Here is a 19,313-nt window from a genome sequence, read left to right as displayed (position 1 = left end):
TTTTACTAGATAATAGCATGACTGACAATCATTAAGGGCTCTTAGAATTTTTCCATTCAAATCTAGCATCAGACAAATGCTGCTTTCAACACTCCTAAGGATCTAATAAAACCGGGACCACTTGAAAAAGTCAACACTAAAATTATAAACAGTTTGCTGATACCTGTACTAGCTCTTCCTCTGCATATTTGAGCCTGCTGAGCTCACATTCAGCCCCCTCCCTCAACTCCCTTAGGCGATGAGCTTCCCGTTTTGCATCGTTGATCTCATCCATCATTTTGCGCTCCAGATTTTGCTTTTCCACAGCAACATTTCTATTCTCTTCTTGTGCCTTCTCAAGCCTTCACAGTTGAACAAAAAATATGAGAAAATACACAGCACATTCGTTAAAAGCTGCAGTCCTGAGAAGCAAATGTGTCCAGCAACGGGGCAAGAGGCAATGGGCACAAACCACAACACAAGAGGTTCCGTCTGAACATCAGGAAACACTTTTTGCCCAGGGAGGTGGTAGAGTCTCCATCCTTGGACATATTCAGAAGCTGCCTGGACATGGTCCTGGGCAACCTATTATAGATGATCCTGCTTGAGCAGGTGGGGCTGGACAAGATGACCTCCAGTAGTCCCTTCCAACCTCAACCATTCTGTGATAATAAAGACTGTGCAAGTTTCATGAACCAGCAGCAAATTACATCACACAATGTGACATCCATGTCAGACAAAACATACAAACTTTTATATGAATCTTCATTAAAGGTGTAGTAAGATCAAAATACAAGTCTTTACAGACAACTGAGTTACCAGTATACCGAAGAAGACTATCGACTCTCACACTGCTAAATAAGCAACAAAAAGTAATCAGCCCAGGTCTGTTTCAATTTTAAGAGCTTAAAAACAGAAGCAATGTTCTAATTTCCATGTATGTAAGTACTCCAAAGTAAACTGTAATTATGTGAAAGTAACAGTACATAATTCTAAATCTGTAGCTAAAAAAGATTGAACATCTATTCTCTACCTTCATCCACAAGTTCATATTGCCTGCTAAAATACACGGAAGCAACTTCTATCCAAAAACCTATTGTCACTTAAATCAGGATTTTCATGCAAAATGAACAAAATCCAAAGGCAGCTTGATTTAAATAATGTATGACTGTAAGGATCTCTATTTGTATTTAACCTCAAAACAAAAGGACAAATAAATATTAACAACTTCAGTACCTTTCCTGCAAGTCAAGAAGACTTTGCTCTGCTGTTTGGAGACTTTCTAAGTCCTTCATCATTTTTGTGATATGTTCTCTTGAGGTTCTGTTCTGTGTATATGCAAACCAGCAGCCTCCAAAACCAATAACTATAGAAACCGTTAATATAAAATCCTTCATCCAGTTGTGAGGGGGACCTGTGCAGAGAATAACATGATCATTAAGTAGCTCATTGATACAGACCGACTATGGACTTTTTTCCCCCCACAGCCTAAAAGGTGACAGAACCTGATGCTAAACAGAATTCCAGCTCATTTATCTCAAACCATCTCCAACAACTACCGTTCAAACTTTCAAATGGATTCCAGAGCATTTTCTATACAACCTAAGCAACCCTAATACAATCTATTTAGTCTATACTAAAACATAAAATAGATTGAGGCAAGCTTATTAAACTTCTACAATACATAGTCTGTATCTTTATTTAAATGAGTTAAGAGAGAGTTTTCCCAATTACACTTTATCAGGCCAGTAGGAACTTCAGTTATGTTTGAATACGTTCTCCCAAGCGTATGCCCTCGGGAATACCCTATGCTGAGTTAAAAATGCACTTGTACAAAATAAAGTAGATTTTAAAAAGGGTAAGTAGCTAATAGCACCACTTCTTAAAAGCAAAACATGGATTGTTTAGTATTATATCCAAGATTCACATAATGCTTTTTTGTTAGTACAACTTTTACAGTCACTTGCACCTTTGTAAAACAAACTTTTACAGGACAGTTTCTGCTAGTGTTAAAGGTATAATGCAAACACAAAGTGCTTTTTTCCCCTAAAAATCTCCAGCTCAGGTCTGTCATCCACTGACATTGCGAAGTCATTCACTAGTGTCCGAACTGACCGCCCACCTATGGAAGGACCTCCTAGTTCAGGAATACCTGACACACACAGTAGCACAACAGATCTGTAACTGCATACAAGCAAGCATGTAGACCACTGGTGATATGGTAAGGAGATGTCTGCATATGCTAAAATGGGTCATACGTGGAACTGCTGCATTAAATTTAACTACACTTAAACTCGAGTCTGCACAAGAGACACTGGTACTGGATTTGCACCACCATCTCCTTTTTTCTTCCTTGGGGAAGGTCATCCCCTCTCATTTCAGCATCCCAGCTTACACTGTCCAAGCTAATTAGGAATTGAATGTAACGTGAGCTATAAGTGTTATTTAAACAATCAAAAACGTTGTGATACAAAAGCCAACATCAGGTGGGCTTGTACTAAAATTTCTACATAATCTCACACACGGAAGTGGACTTTGGTCCTGATGCCATCACCTTGATGACCTTTTCTAATTCAGTGCCTAGTTCCACAACACATGCCAAGCAATCCATCAGTATATCCAAAAAACAGATAAGCTGTCCTACGTACAAGTATCAAGAGTCACTGTTGAATTCTTACAAATAACAGGTAAGAAAAAACTCCAAGAAGCTACTAACGTGTAAGAGGTCCAAATAAAACAACGTCCAAGGCTTTAAGCTGAAGCTTCTGTCTATGGCTCCGGTCAATTATTTTCAAGTGAGAGATCATGAAAGCATGCTCATTTACTGCTATCCTGTTAATAGTAAGACAAAACATTACCTTTGGCACAAGCTACATTCAAAACCAAACTATGGAAAGAAATACATCACTAGTATTTCCCACAGCTATATAAATTTCTACATTACATTATAGTTATACAATTAAAAGTGAAAGATAAAATACAATTACAGTAGTGCTATTTAAAAAATATCAGCGTGTGGCAAAGGAAAAACATCAAATAGCTTCCCTAATTTTTTTTTTCTGGAATAATCATGAAATAAATCCATTTAGCATAGTTAAAGGTAACAGTATATTTGCAGGCTTGTGGCACCAACTGTCTGAAACACATGCAATACTCTGATTTAGTTGTTATGCTCAAGAAAAGGGGTTCTGCAGAGAGTTTATGTGTACCCATTCAATAGATCAGGAGTTGTTCAAAAGAAGGTTCTCTACCACACAGAATTATGTGATCATCGGTAAAAACTTCAATTGCAAGAAACAAAACTAAGATGAAAACAGTGGCAAGAAGCATTCACGTTTCAAAATACTTTGGCAGGAAAAAAAAAACGCAGCCAGCTCTTTAAAACTGTAAGGATGCTTATTGTTTCTTGCATTTGACCATATCTTACTATACTTTAGGTTCACATAGTTGTTCCCACACACAGACTAAAATAAGAACCTACAGGGAATTACTTGAAACTAACCCAGAAGGAACATTCACCTGGGAAGTGTTGTTCCATTGACATTGCTGTCTCTAAAATTCTTCTCGTATTGGGGCAGTTCAACAAATTCTGACAGCCACTGAAGAGTGTCCTCTTGAGTCCAGTTATGAACTGGAAGAAAAAAAAAATCAGTTTAACTACCTTTAATTTTTTGTAAAAATAAATAGCACGACATAGAAGACCAGCAGTAGAAAAGCAGGTTGGAGCGAGCAAGAGGGTTTAACCAAGTATAATTGCAGAAAAAATAGCATTAACATTCACCAAGGTGTTTCTGGCATTTTGCCTTTTTCATTATATGCTTCTCAGAGGAAGCTTAGGCAAACTATAAACAAACAAGCACGGAACCAATAGAAACGTTTATTAAAAATTCCACAGAATAATTTAATGTTTTGCTTTAGTTCAAGTCAGGACAGCATCTTGTGACTTTTATCTACTCAAACTGATCTCCGCCTCAATCCTTTTGTCCTTGCTACCCTTGCAGAACTAAACACATATCAGCAGGTGCTGTAACCATTTAAGACAAGGTACCAAGATCTTTCCCAGGATAATAGTTTAAAGAATTTTTTTTCACATGAATCTTCATAGTGGCTCACACCTCCTAACCACAGAATGGGAGCAGAGAAGAGAGGAAAAGAGGAGACCAAAAAAAAATACTGAAAAAGAGAGCAGAAATTTAACAGGAAAACAATTAAATCCCTCTCAAATATTCCAAAAGCAACTGTACTACATGCAATAATATTCCTGCTAAGAAAAATTATTTAAATCTCTATAACAGCAACAGTCTACATAACCTTTCATAGCTACAGATGTTCTAAGAAAATAAGGAAGTACGACCCATAGATTTTACCAAAAAAAAAAAAAAGCCACCCAAAAAACCAAACCACCTGCATATCTGGACCTTACAGGCCAGCTGCTACAGCTTACAGCTTCACACTGGCAAAGTTGAAGGGAAATTGTTCTCTCCGTTTATGAAGTCTGCAAAAGTTTGTCCACACACAAAAGAAAAAGTAACACCCTCCTTCTGGACAGACATCTTTGTGTGAACAAATATCTTTTTCTTTAAACACTGCTCTCTTTAAAACTATTTGCATGTGACAATACTGGGCAGAGATTTCTTTGGATACTTTATCGCAGGGACACATCCTCAGTGGTGAATTTTGACAATTATTCCTTCATAAAGAGCTGCTGAAAGCTTGGCAGGTAAGCTGCAGGCAATGAAAATTTTTATGAGTTCATATTTCAGTTCGTAGTGAAACTGAAATAAGGACTTCTAGGTCTCTTGCCTACACTCAGCATAGCTGAAAAATAAGCTTAAACACTTTGGGTTTTCATCTCTCCACATAACTAGAGACAAAGCATATTTCACAGACCCACTCATAGCTTTTAAAAAATATACTTGCAATACAAACCACTTGTATTGTATCTGCATCAATGGCTACACCTCCCTCCCAGCATGCTGTCCCATTTCTTCCTCTGCTTTTGAGCCACAAACTGTTTTCTAGGTATTGATCTTGCAACAGACTCAGTACGTCATATTACTATAAGCTTTTATGCAAAATGTCTGGGCTCTATTTGTAAACATATCATTGACATTGCAAAGATTCTTAAGTGCTTTGTGAATATTAAGTCATTCTAAGAATCTCACAAGGGTGGTAAAATCATCCAGAAAAATATCACCTTAACTGCATTCTGGAAATATGTTCATAAACTGATCCAAAGCAAAGGCATTTTTTTGATGTGACACAGGAAAACATCACCTAAAATAGCTACTACGCACTACAGAGCTTACCACTGACAATACAGAACCTGGGATTCTGGAAGCCACACAGTGCAGAGTTTATAAATTGAGAAGGAAGGAAGGGGAGGGCAGAAATCAAGAAGTTTCACTCCTACTGCTGAAAGTATTTTGTAGTCAGTGTGTCAAAATTGATGTAAATTTGTACTTTTTAAATAATTCAGTAGTAGTTTCAAACATATTACCATGGAAGAAATAAGGTACATATTGAAGTTGTTTACAGTAGAGTTAATCACATCTGTTCTACTGCTTAGACTGGTGTGATGTTTCCTTCATAGAATATCAAGGAATTTTCCCCCAAACAAACCAGGTACATTTAGGAAAATATCACTTTATTCATTATCTATCACTGTATCAGATATCTCCATTAGTACAGAAACTGCAAAAAGCAGCAACCAATCTATCCCGAACTAGAATCAGAACTTGCACTTTCTGTATTCTTCTTACATTGTTACCTGTTTACATAAAAGTTAATATCAATTACTTTTTGGTATATGCATATACAATATATATATATGCATATACACACCCACATATATGTGTGAGATACATATATATCGATAATTGGTGTACAGGGCTCAGTATTGGGGCCAGCACTGCTTAGTATCTTTAATCAATTATATGGATAGGGAGGGTGCAGCTGATCCCCTCAAGTTTACAGACAACATCATATTTCACAATTTATTAAGTAAACTAATTCCAGTGTCAGTGCCCCAAAACCCCCAACTTTTCCAGGTGGAACTGGACCCCAAACTACCCTGTCCTCCCTTTCCTACAGTACCACAGCAGAGCCCTGGGAGATTGATTTGTATCACTGAAAACTGAATGACTGTTTCTTCTTGAGAGCTGTAACCTGGGTAAAATCAAGGAAGACACTTGAGCCCTGGGGGAGCAAGTGAAAAACACTGGTGCCCAAGTGATCTTCTCTTCCATTTTGCTAGTCTAAGGGAAGGGAGCAGCCAGAAACAGGTGCATAATGTATATCAACTCCTGGCTACGTGACTGGTGCCACCATGAGGAGTTTGGCTTTTATGACAATGGGGTGTTCTTCAATGACTACAACATTCTAGGAGGGGATGTAATCCATCTGTTTAAAAGAGGTAAGGGAATCTTCAGCAGGAGGCTGGCTAATTTGGTGAGGCAGGCTTTAAACTGAAGGATTTGAAGGATGGGATCCATTGTGAAAATGCTCACACCAGCACATCCAACGGGGGAGTAAGTCAGGCCAAGCAGTGTGGTGACAAAGGTTCCTTAGCTGTCTCCCAAGAGGTGAAACAGAAGAGTAAACACCTCGAGTGTATGTGGACAAATGCACGCAGTCTAGGTAACAAACAGGAGGAACTGGAGCTCCGTGTCAACTCAGAAGGGTAGCATGTCATAGGAGTAACTGAAACATGGTGGGACAACTCAAGTGACTGGGGGATCGCAATGGACGGTTACAGGCTCTTTCGTAAGGACAGGCAGGGTAGAAGAGGTGGACGAGTTGCGCTCTACATCAAGGAACACCTTGAATGTATCGAAGTCAACTACGGTGATTGCAACTGCTCTATCGAATGCCTCTGGGTTAAAGTCAAAGGAGTCATCTCCAAGCAGGACCTCACAGTGGGAATCTGCTGTCGACCTCCTAACCACGATGACTGAGCTGACAAAGCGATACTTGGGGCACTAAAGCAAGCTTCTGGCCAACAGAACCTGGTCCTGATGGGTGACTTCAACTACCCAGACATCTGCTGGAAGAACAATACGGCAGCTCGCATGTCATCCACCAAGTTCCTGGAATGTGTAGAGGACTGCTTCCTCACACGAATGTCAGATGTGCCAACCAGGAAGGAGGCACTGCTGGACTTGCTATTCACAAACCGAGATAACCTGCTTTGTAATATCTCGGTTAGTGACAGCCCTGGCTGCAGTGACCACAATATTGTGGAGTTCGGGATCCTGCTGAGTGTGCTGAAGGTCAGCTCTAAGACCAGGGTTCTGGTTTTAGAAGAGCAAACTTCAGTTCACTCAGGGCTCACTTGGGAGGGATTCGATGGGAAGCTTCCATGGATGACAAAGGAGCTAGTGAGTGCTGGGAGTTCTTCAAGAACTCTATTGGAAGCACAAAGCCAATTTATCCCCTACAACGGAAAGGGAAGCAAGCAGAGCCAGAGGCCCCCTTGGCTCAACCACGACCTCCTGGGTCTACTCAAATCCAAAAGGGAAGCACACCAGAGATGGAGAAGTGGAGGATTACCCGTCAAGAGCTACAAGGGCATTGACAGAGCATGCAGAGACGCAGTTAGAAAAGCAAAAGCCCAGCTTAAATTAAAACTGGCTGTAGATGTCAAAAATAAGAAAGGTTTCTTCAGGTATGTCAACCATAAGCAGAAAAAGAAGGAAAACATAGACCCACTGTTAAATGGAAAAGGAGAGTCAATCACCAACGATGCTGAAAAGGCAGAGGTCCTCAGCACCTTCTTCACCTCTGTTTTTACCAGCACTGCCAGGTCCCAGGCTTTGGGAACAAAATTGCCAGTTGATCCAAACACTGACCCACCATCAGTGAAGGAAGAGTTAGTATATGAATTACCACAGGAGCTTGACCCCCACAAATTAATGGGCCCTGACACCATCCACCCAAGGCTGTTAAGAAAGCTGGGTGACATCATCGCAAGGCCACTCTCCATAATCTTCAAGAAGGTATGGAGAACAGGGGATGTCCCAGAGGACGGGAGGAAGGCAAATGTTACCCCTACCTACAAGAAAGGCTCGAAGGAGGACCCAGGTAACTATAGGCCCATCAGCCTTACTTCAAGCCCTGGCAAAGTTATGGAACGAATCCTCCTGGGGGCCATCACAAGTCAACTGAAGCACATGACTGGGAAAAGCCAACATGGCTTCACTAAAGGTAGATCGTGCTTAACTAACCCGGTGGCCTTCTATGACAAAGTGACTTGCCTGGTTGACATGGGGCAGGCAGTGGACATTGTTTACCTGGACTTCTCCAAGGCCTTTGATATGGCCCCCCACAGCCTCCTCCTGGAGAAATTAATGCGTTATAGACTAGACAAGTGGTCTGTGAAGTGGGTGGGGAACTGGCTGACAGGCCGCACCCAAAGGGTGGTGGTAAACAGCTTTTTCTCAAACTGCCAACCTGTCACTAGTGGAGTCCCCCAGGGATCGATATTGGGCCTGATGTTATTCAACATCTTTATAAGTGATCTGGATAATGGCATCAAGTGTAGCCTGATGAAGTTTACTGATGACACCAAGTTGAGTGGGGAAGTAGACACTCCAGAAGGGAGAGCTGCTCTGCAGGGAGATCTGGACAAGACTGGAAGAGTGGGCCAGCAAGAACCTTATGAAGTTCAACAAGGACAAGTGTAAGGTCATGCACCTGGGAAAACATAATCCAGGAGAGCAGCACAGACTGGGATCCACCTGGCTGGAGAGCAGCTCTGTGGAAAGGGACCTGGGGGTCCTGGTGGACAGGGAGCTCAACATGAGCGAACAGTGTGCTGCTGCGGCCAAGAAGGCCAACAGGATGCTGGGTTACATCAAAAAGGGCATCCCCAGCAGAGAGAAAGAAATAATTATCTCACTCTACTCAGCGCTTGTCAGGCCACACCGGGAATACTGTGCACAGTTCTGGTCCCCGCTATACAAAAAGCATGTGGACAGGCTGGAAGGGGTCCAGAGAAGGGCCACCAAGATGATCAGAGGTTTGAGAAGCCTGCCATATGAGGATAGGCTGGGAGAACTGGGTTTGTTCAGCCTTGAGAAAAGGAGGCTCAGAGGGGATCTCATTACCACGTACCAGTACTTAAGAGATGGCTACAAAGAAGATGGAAACTCCCCCTCTCTACAAGGAGTCACATGGGGAGGACAAGGGGGAATGGACACAGGTTGCTCTTGGGGAGATTCTGATTGGACACCAGAGGGAAATTTTTGACAGTGAGGACAGTCAACCCTTGGAATAATCTCCCTAGGGGAGTGGTTGACTCAGCCATGTTGAGCAGGTCAGCTGAAATTCATCTCAATCAGCACTGCGTATCAGAATGTGACAGCTCCTGCTAATTAGCTGAGGTGGTAACTTTTCCTTATTTTAATTGTCCAAAAGAATATAGCACTTCAGATATTGGAGTAGCAACTGACACCTACATTAAGTTAAATGCACGTAGCATTAAAGACTAATATCTTGCCCATCTTGCCCTCTTTTTTTTTTTTTTTTAACTGCTATAATAGCATGCCTGAAGTGAAGACAGCAAAAGTAGCTTCAAACCAGCCCTGTATGAAAGTTGCTCCTTGCTAATGGCTGACAAGAAGATCAGGCTATACATCAATTTCTCTTGTTAAAATTCTCATGTCACACAGTGCTTCAGGGCAGGGAGGCGTGAAGTAAAACAACGTTACAGTGTCAGCCCCAGTACTCCTATGGGCCTCCTATTCCTTTCGGAAATCAAATTACATTCAGAGTATTTCATGGCAAGGACTGAATGACAGCCATTTATTAGGCTTAAAGTTGAGAATAGGCAGACCAGGCAATATAGGTTCACAAGGATTCAAAAGTTAGTTTTGTTTTAGCAGGACCTTCAGCAGCAACATCAGCAGGAACTGTGCTGCCACCAGTGGGTTTTTCAATAGCATGAAAAAGGAGAGGAGTGACCCTCACTATCTTTTCAACAGTTTAAACATTACAACTCTTGTTTCCTCTCACACAGAAGGGACAGTCTGCAGTACTGTACTGGTCCTGCCTGGAACAGCACGCAGTATTATGTAATTCATCCTTAGCCAAGCCCTGCTTGCATGCATTTCCAATCTCTGGATATTTAAAACTTGTCACAGCAAATGATTAAGAAAGCGCAAGGCAACCATAACATCTTTGTGGCACACAGTTTAGTCACAGTTGCTCCAAGAATACTTGTGCAACATTCCGTCAGAATACAACAGGCAATCACACATACAAACAAAACCATTTTTTCTTTTTTCCCCCCAATAAATAAGGACAATGTAGTCTTGTACATCTACCTTCCACAGGGAAAGAAAAAGAATTAAAGAAAAAAATACATGCACCGGGCAGGGGAGCAGGGTTTTTTTATTATTATAGGGCAGCCTATGGGACTTACTGTAAATTAAAGGTCAAATATGCCATAACTGTAAAGAAAACACTGGTTTTTTAAGGCAGTTTGTAAAAACCAGTTTTTGGTAGGACTCATTAGACTGAAAATAGTAGACCCTTCACAAACTCCAGGTTTGACCACTACAGTTTTACTTTGTTACAAAGTAAAGCCCCAGGGAACAATGCTGTATCACCAAGAATGCAACACCCTACCTATTCACCAAGACAGGTCAGAGAACTACCCAGCTGAAGGCCCTGGGCTGATTTTAGATACTCCCTTACTATTGAGGCCAAATAGCTACACTTATCTCTTCAGACAGCAAGTTCACATATCTTAGCCCATTAGAGGGGAAAAAAAAGAGAAGGCAGACACCCTTGAGACACAGAATTTCCAAAGATAACTGTACAAAGACTTTTATTCAAACATCAAAATAAATGTTAATCTCACACCTTTGCTGCACTCTTCAAGGCAGTTGTAGAAAAGGTACTGAAGATGCACCTTTGATTTTAACCCAGTAATAAATACTAAACTTCATACTTTAGAACAGGTGAAATGCTCTGCATGTATATAAATACTGCTTAGTTAAAGAAAAAGGAGATAGGTAAAGCAACTATCATGCAACAAGTAGGTAACTATTTTTCTCCTATCAGCTGTAACATGCTGGACCTCTGAAAATGTCTTTTTTTAAATTGCTACAGCCTGGAACATATTTGGCAATGAACACTGTACTGCTCATTAAGTAGTGTCTTTTGGTATTTGGAGTATATGGCTCAGCTTACTACCTTCATTCAAATCAAAGTGGGGGAGGAATGGTGGTGCTCGCTTCTCAGTCCATTTTCCTGTATCCCTAGTTTAAAAACATTTTCCAAAATACTTTGGACTAAGAATTCTCGCTCTTTGTAGCCCAAAGAACGTTTACATCAAAGTGGAAGCACGTTAGATTTTCCACTTAATGCAGTGTATCATAAATGTTTAAAAACAGCTTGACAGCAGCTCTTAGGGTTTACTAAATTAAAAACGTGCTTGTCTGGAATTCTGTGCTTGCCACAGACACCTTCATAAATTACATCATCATACTGATAAGTGCGTAAGCTAGCTTAGTTTACACCCAGCACGTCAAGAGGAAATTAACCCTAGCTGGACTGAATGAGTTTTCCATCAGGTTTGTGTACACCTGTAAGAGTACCAAAACAAATTCATGAAGATGCTTTAAGAGGTCATCCATTTACTACTCTAAACGACTTGGTGGAAAAATTGTTGAATTATGTCTATTTCAATAACCGTCATCATTTTTAGTTACTCTTTACCTACCTTCAGACGTTTTCCAGCGTTTCCACAGATCCTCAATGGTGATATGCTTGTCTTCTCTGTGCAGGTGACTATGTTTATTAGAGGCATCCTTGTATTGCATATCTTCCCTTAGAAACTGAACAAAAGGAAAACAATCTTAAACACCAGTATAGCAATTTCTAAACAGAAACTACAAGGAAATCAGGCAGAGGAGAATCTTTACTACCTCTTTCCCATGCAAGCAGCATACAATTCATGTAAGTTGACTATATCAAACACTCAGGCAGCAAGTTAAACATTCTTACAGGATTTGATTTTCACAATTATTAAATCCTAGAAAAACTGAAGGTGCAGTTGGCAGTATGGTAGGTTTAACAGTGTCATTAGTATGCCTTAGATTTACAGTGATTACAAGAATGCACCATACAAGTCATACTCTGTACTCCTCTATTCTGAACACATTTAACCAACTTCACCTACTTGAAAACAAGACCATGTAAGACCTGAAAACGGGCCAGTCCTTTATGGATGAGTAATACCTGAATCCTGCTATACCAGTTAAATGCAACTGCTTGAGGGATGAGAGGAAAGGTGTTGACTAAGTATTACTAAAGTCTTTTGATTAGACAAGAAAAATCTGACTTTAATCAAAAAACAGAAGTCATCTTAGGGCCAATTTTCTTCTTCCTAATCATTCCTCAGTAGTTACACTCCAAGCACAGAAGCATTACACAAAGCTGTTTCATTCACAGTGTCAACAGGAAGGCTATGTGAAAATACCACACTTTCTTCCTTTTTATTGTGTTTACTAAAAGGGATCCTGCAATCATATTTATTGCAGTGTTGTACCAGTGTTTCACAAGTCACTACCAACAGGTTCTCCAAATACATAAAAGAAAGCAAGCATGAAACTGTAAAACCTACTTTATTTTTATTTCACACAGGCCTAGAGAAGTTGGAATACTGGTTAGCAAACCACCTCCCATTAATAGTGGAAACCTTTCATAGGTATCAGTCCCTAAAAGCACAGCACAAGCAGTCTCTGTAGGTGGAAACATTAGCATTAGTTCCAGAAAACTAACATGAGAGCTAAGTAATCTTCCACAGCAAAATGTTTGCTTTCTTCAGTTCTTGAAGTATAAGCTACTCAAACAAAATAAGCTATAGTCATGACAGCTAACTCAAAACCCAGCTTCTTACATGGCTCGTCCTATATCATCACCACTTCAAGCAGAGGTGAGGAAGAATGCCAAGCTAGCAATGCTCTGCAGAAGACCCCACTTCTGAAAATTTAGTCCTGGTAATTCAACTGCAGCTTCTTGCACAGGCCCCATTTCTAACAAATCTAAAGACAATGTCATTCAAGAAACTGCAGGAGAGACTGAAAAGCAGTCAGTGTTAAACCATAATATTAACTCATAATCAAAAGAGACAGTGTATGATAGCAAAAATATACAAGAAAAAGCTAACACTGATCAATCCCCTTATTAAAAACTTCATTCTTACTAGGAAGTAAGGGAGTCTAAAAATACCAAAGGGATTAAAGTTTCTTCTCTAACTGCTAGACTTGGGATGAAGTACGAGTTGCCTTCCCTAATCCAGTCATAAAGCCATACATGTCTTTTGGTTCCAAACACAGATTGGATGCAAACCCTCTCTCATTCAGCCACTTCAACACTTTTGACTGTCAGGCATTAGCTTTCTAAAGCCTTTTGATTCCTAGACTATTTCCATTTAGCCCCTACATATTGCATAAGCATTTTTAACTACTCCTCCCTATGCATATGAGAAAAGCATAAATACAGATATATATACACACAAGAAATATAGGAAACATTTATGAAATATGAGAACAATTGAAAATAGCAGCCTGTTGGAACAGAGGCAGTTACAGAACTTCTGAAACACCATGAACCAGCAACTGTAAAAAGGTACAAAAAGCACAGAAAAGAACTGATTGTTGTAACTATATGCAAATGTAAAAAAAAAGTCTGCTCTATAAACTAATGCATATTCCATAGTCCAAGTGTAAACTGAGTACTTCCCAAATTGACACAAGTACTATGAAGCTGGCAATTTCCACAGTTAATGTGCAATTAAAGGCAGATTATCTTATTCATTCCCACTCCATGTTTATTAAAGGATAACCCAAATAAAAGGAACCAAAAGATAACAAAACAACAACAACAACAAAATCTTTTTACCCACTAATGTCTCTAAGCCTTTGAAAATTAAAATATAGTCTCACAGTTGGAGCAGCAGGAAAGAACCGATATTTGCCCACCTCACCTTTTCCCTGCAGACTGCAAGTACCCACTATCAGCTACCATCTCCAACGTGTCTTTTGGTAACTTGTGAAAAACACACTGAGAAGACAAATACAGGTCCCTCCCTAGAAAACTATCCCTACATATGGTGGTTAAGGTAGATGTTAACACTCACTCTTCAGCTTTCTCGTGACTGGTGATGCACAGCCCCTAGAGACTCCATATGTCAGGTGTGGACATTCATTTTAAAAACAAATGTCATAGCTCAATCAGTTTCTGAAGAGGAACAGAGTGGAGTACATACTGTATGTAAAGGTTTCAGCACATTTTGCATCTCCTTAGCTAAAACTCATACCTCAGATCACTTTTGTTCGTAAGAAATGAACTTGCTTCTATCTTTACTGCTAGTTGTCAGCAAAGGCAAAATACTTCAGGACAAGAACGTTTGAACAGTTACAGGTGCTCTCAAGGAAAATCTGGGTTGCTGTTAACAATACTACATAAAGGGTTAGGAATAAAGAAGAGAAGGAAGATGCAACTGATAAACAGAAAAGCTTCAGGGTGTTACATCTCAGCCCAAAGCACTATAAGGTACTAAAAGAAAGCATTCCGATTTTAAAAATGGGATGGACTTCGGTAACCTTGACAGCCAGATAAGCAATGCAAACAACAGTTTATGGAAAAGCTACAGCACATTTCATGTCATTCTGCTATGGAGCCCGCAGAGGGAGCAAGAGTTAACATATAAATTCACATTCTCAGCACACTGCTGGAACACAACTGGCTATGCTAACAAGTTGAGGGGAAAAAATTGAAAAGCCTGATTTCAAATTTCATCACAAAACCAGAAAAAAAAAAATCCCATGCTTGAAGCCCAAGGTTTCCTGGGAGAAGACAATGACAGTGAAAAAGATCTGGTTCGTACTTAGAGACTGTTTAGAGTATTTGACTAAATCCCTTTTTTAAAAAGGGCTGTCAATACACAAACTTGTGAGCAGTTTGCTCATTTAGTAATCAGCATGCAGTTACTCCTCAGAGAGAGATTATACATTTATGAGAATTTCGACATGAAAAGAGCCCCTCTTCTGCTCAATCCTACCCATACTGCTCCCAGATCTTGTGAGAAAAATCACAGCTGTAGAGAAGTGTACTCCGTACTGGTGAGGCTGTACCTTGAGTACTGTGTTCAGTTTTGGGTCCCTCAGTACAAGAAGGACATTGAGATGTTGGAGTATGTGCAGAGAAGGGCAACGAAGCTCATGAAGGGTCTAGAGAGCAGGTCTTATGAGGAGAGGTTGAGGGAACTGGGGTTGTTTAGTCAGGAGAACAGGAAGCTGAGGGGAGACCTTATCACTCTCTACAACTAACTGAAAGGAGGTTGTAGTGAGGTGGGTGATGGTCTCTTCTCCCACATGAAAAATGATAGGACAAGAGGAAACAGCCTCAAGTTGTGTCAGGAGAGTTTTAGACTGGATATTAAGAAAAATTTGTTTTCTGAAAGAGTGGTCAGGCATTGGAACAGGCTGCCCAGAGAGGTGGTGGAGTCACCATCCCTGGGGGTGCTCAAAAAACATGTAGATGCGGCATTTCGGGGCATGGTTTAGGAGACATGGAGGTGTTGGGTTGACAGTTAGACTTGATGATCCTAGAGTTCTTTTCCAACCTTAATGATTCTATGATTCTAACTTCCTCAGCAAGGTTCTCTAAAACCAAATGGTCACAATGGTAAAATTACAGCATGCATAGCTAGAAGGAGGCCAGCATATTTCAAAGAATGCATTTACTAATGAAGATTACAAACTTCTTTCTTTTGTTTAGAAGATCTTCATTTCATAAATGGCCTGATATGGAATTTCTCCTTTAGGATGTGGTTCCTTTTCTTAAACTGAAGAAAGCCATAAAAACAGAACAACTCTAGTAAAAAGAGAGGATTTTTCTGTTCCTTGTCATGGCAGCTAATCTCTCTTCTGTTACCCTTGTCATTAAGTATACAAAGAAAAGGTTAGAAAAATAACTTTAAATAGGGAGGTTAAAAGAATAAGCTCTAACAAAAAATATCTAAGGATTATCTTAGCCAACATAATTATTCAAGAGGGATAAGGCCTTTTAAGTCTACAAAGTTGAAACCAAGAAAGCAGCAAAGTTACCTAAAAACTCCATGTGAAACAAAAAAAAAAAAATCACATGTCACAGTACTTACTTCAAAAACAAGTAGAGAGTAAAAAAACACCACACCTAGACTTGAAATTGGAGTTCTGATCCCAAAAGTACCATAACAACCGTGCCTCTACAAAGATTCACATCCCAAAGCCCAGGGTTCAGCAGTGTAATAGGTAGAGGAAACTTTCTCCTCTCTGGAGGGGACAGGACTTGTGGAGCCCTGGAAAAGAGTTAAAAGGTCAGGTATGCCACAATCTTCCTTCCTCTTCAGAAAGCCTTTAGTAGGGTAACATTCACCAAAATCCAGCCAACTCGTAACAAAAAACTAACCTCTGAAGCAAAAGCCACCAAAAAAAATTCCAACCCTTCCAAAAGAGGAAAAAAGACATACCAAAATCCAGTACCGGTTTGATAGAGAGAGAGCACTTACAAACTGAAGTTACATGCAACAATACATATTGTGTATTTGTACATATTTAATACGTATGTTAAAATATGGAAGTTGTAAGAGATGCTTGCTCCTTGAGGAGCAAATGAACCATTGCATATTTTTGCAAACACCAGTGGAACAGTAAAATTAACCACACACACTAACTGCAGAAGGAAGTACTCATATGTTGTGTTTATATTTTGGTCTGGGTGAAGGCTCAAGTTTATGATTTTCAGTTTCACCAACTTAAAATAGACCCTCTAACTGACACATTTACTTTAAGAGCAATTAGTAACATCTCCTGGCTAAGTACTACCATCTTCCTTGAGCATCTATATTCTTCAAGCAGTGTTCTTTCCTACAGTTTTATTCCTTCAAAAAAAAACCTGCAAAAGTTCCAACTTCAGTTTTCCTATAATCCTACCCTGAGATACAGCTGGTCACTGTTAGACAGGCATTTAGTACATTCGCTCCTGTCTACTGCTACCAGACTCACTGCAGCTACAGCAACATCACACTTATTGCCTAAGTTATGATAGCAAGTGTGCTTTTAAAGGGCAATATATTATGATTCACGTATGACAGCGTTCACAACTGGCTACTCTATAGAAATGGCTTCTCTCTTACTTTACACAGTAAACTAAGCACATGTATTTAACCATAATAGAAGCATTACTAGAAAAATAGGATAAAACTGTGACAGTGTTACCAAGTGTATCTTAATTACAAATTCTATTGGGAAGAGATTACTGCAGCTCGAAACAAAACTGTAGCTATTCTACTGCAAAGTAAACTTTGCAATCTCTTCAAAGCCACGTTAGAATTTCCAAGGGGGCATTTCATTGTAGCAGGACTAAATGCCTGTAGTGCTATATCAACAGGTGCAGACAGCTACATATTAGCTTAAGTACCTCCAAGGAGACAAGGCATGAGGTAGGTCTGATCCAAATCACATTGCAACAGGTTCCTATGCAACTGTTCCCATGATAACACATGCTGCCTCTCTACAGTACTACTTTGCACAGACACAGTCGTAGATTAACACAGTCAATGTTTTCAGACAAGACCTGGCTCTTCCCTATCCTGCTCTGAAAAACAGACTGTGTAGACATGCTCAGAGCTGCTTACAAAACTTCAGGAGGCTAAAAGACACTCTGCCTGGGGACAAATACATTAGCAGTTGAATGATAAAATTCAACCAAAAGAAGTCTACTACAATTTAAGAGAATCAAAGTAACCCAACAGCTTTGGGGGAAAAGGTTTGCTGTGCTGGTTAGGAAGCTCAAAATACTCGTTTAAGCGATCAGTGTTCGTAACAAAATGTTCTTGCACAGTGAGACGTAAAACACTCAGGAGGCATCCCAGCCTCATGCAAAACAGTGTTTTCAGCTTCTGAACCACTGCAGCGGGTATTTTTCTACCACTCAGAATTTTGCCTAACCAACTGACACTGAAGTATAAACTAGTTTGCATAAATATGGACACCAGTTTAAGGAACTTTCATTTTCTATGATTTATATAATAAATGATGTTATATTTTCATTTTCAATAAATGAAGTTATTTATTCTATAAATAAGGAAAAAAACAGCATACTGAGGGACCTTAAAACAACATTTAACATCTTGCTATGTCTGTATTTGCAGACAACAAAATGAAGCAAGAGCTCAGTCTATAGCAGAGCCCCTCCCAGCTGAAATTACAACACCTGGGGTGAGCTCCTGAGGTTTAACAAGGTGCCAAGATGCACTAAACAAAGTGAGATCAAGCTTTTGAATTAGGTCATCCATTATTTTTTAATATCTGCTCCACACATAGCTGTACTCCCCCCCAATCATCTGCTAAACCTTTACTCCCTCCAAGATGTAACAATCTAAAGGAAGATAAATTCTACACATAAACTTGCTTTTGTTCAAGAATACAGAAGGGCTATTCACTTACAGCCATCCTCTGTTTAAAGTTAAGTTCTGAAAGTGTTTTCCACCTCACACTTCATGCTCCTAATATCCAGCTTACACATACTTAAAATGGCAGCACCACACTATCCTGGCATCTAGTTCTTCAGGATTTCCTGTCACGGAATTTCTTGCAATTTTGCCTGAAGTATCTAGTACTCACTACTGTCCAGAACAGATTGAAATGAATAGGTCTCTGGTCCAAACTAGTGAATAATGTTTCATTAATTTTTTGTATCTCTTAAGGAATTAAAGAACAAAGATATCCACAGACTTTTCACCAACTCATCTTTACACAAATTGAAGAGTCAGCTCTCGTTCAGCCGTAACTCAGAAAATAATGTCATGCTGAAAAGTTACACCCTAAATTTTTTCTCCAGAATAATAAAATTATTCTCCAAAATAATAAAATTATTTCTCCAGATTCTCCTACAGTAGTAATACTAACGCATAATATTTTAATTTAGCAGGCTTGTAAAATAGTGATGTATAGATGCATGTACCGTTTTAATTGCTAAAAGAAAGGAAGCATAAACAACCAAGAATATGACTAGCAAATTAATTACATAAAAATAATGAAAGCATGAACTGGTTCTTCTTTACTATAAAACCTATGATCACAAATCAGCATTAAAGGGAGGGTATACTGGAAGCATACATTTCCAAACTCACCCCAGTTCTATAAATTATTTTTCACTGAGTTCTTCACACTCAACCTCTATCTTCTGCATTTTTATTTACTTCTGGATTTTTCTTTTGACTTCTTTTTCTCTTTTGGACTCCACCTCTTCACCTCCACCCAAAAAACACAGCGTAC

The 19,313-nt window shown here is 39.7% G+C and overlaps 1 protein-coding gene across 2 annotated transcripts in view; it reads right to left on the bottom strand.

Moving 5' to 3' along the window:
- STIM2 (stromal interaction molecule 2) overlaps nucleotides 1–19,313 on the bottom strand; it is a 75,621-nt gene that overhangs the window by 13,899 nt on the left and 42,409 nt on the right. For both annotated transcript variants that reach the window (XM_064449262.1, XM_064449261.1), the window contains exons 3-7: nucleotides 11,708–11,822; nucleotides 3,499–3,610; nucleotides 2,696–2,811; nucleotides 1,216–1,393; nucleotides 164–341 (exon numbers count right to left, since the gene is read on the bottom strand). In XM_064449262.1, coding sequence (XP_064305332.1) covers nucleotides 164–341; nucleotides 1,216–1,393; nucleotides 2,696–2,811; nucleotides 3,499–3,610; nucleotides 11,708–11,822 — 699 coding nt within the window. The remainder of the gene's footprint in view (nucleotides 1–163; nucleotides 342–1,215; nucleotides 1,394–2,695; nucleotides 2,812–3,498; nucleotides 3,611–11,707; nucleotides 11,823–19,313) is intronic.

Source organism: Phalacrocorax carbo, chromosome 4 (genome assembly GCF_963921805.1).
Source record: "Phalacrocorax carbo chromosome 4, bPhaCar2.1, whole genome shotgun sequence".
Lineage (NCBI taxonomy): Eukaryota > Metazoa > Chordata > Aves > Suliformes > Phalacrocoracidae > Phalacrocorax > Phalacrocorax carbo.
Note: the sequence above shows the minus strand (reverse complement) of the source record. Positions and strands in the feature narration are given on the sequence as shown.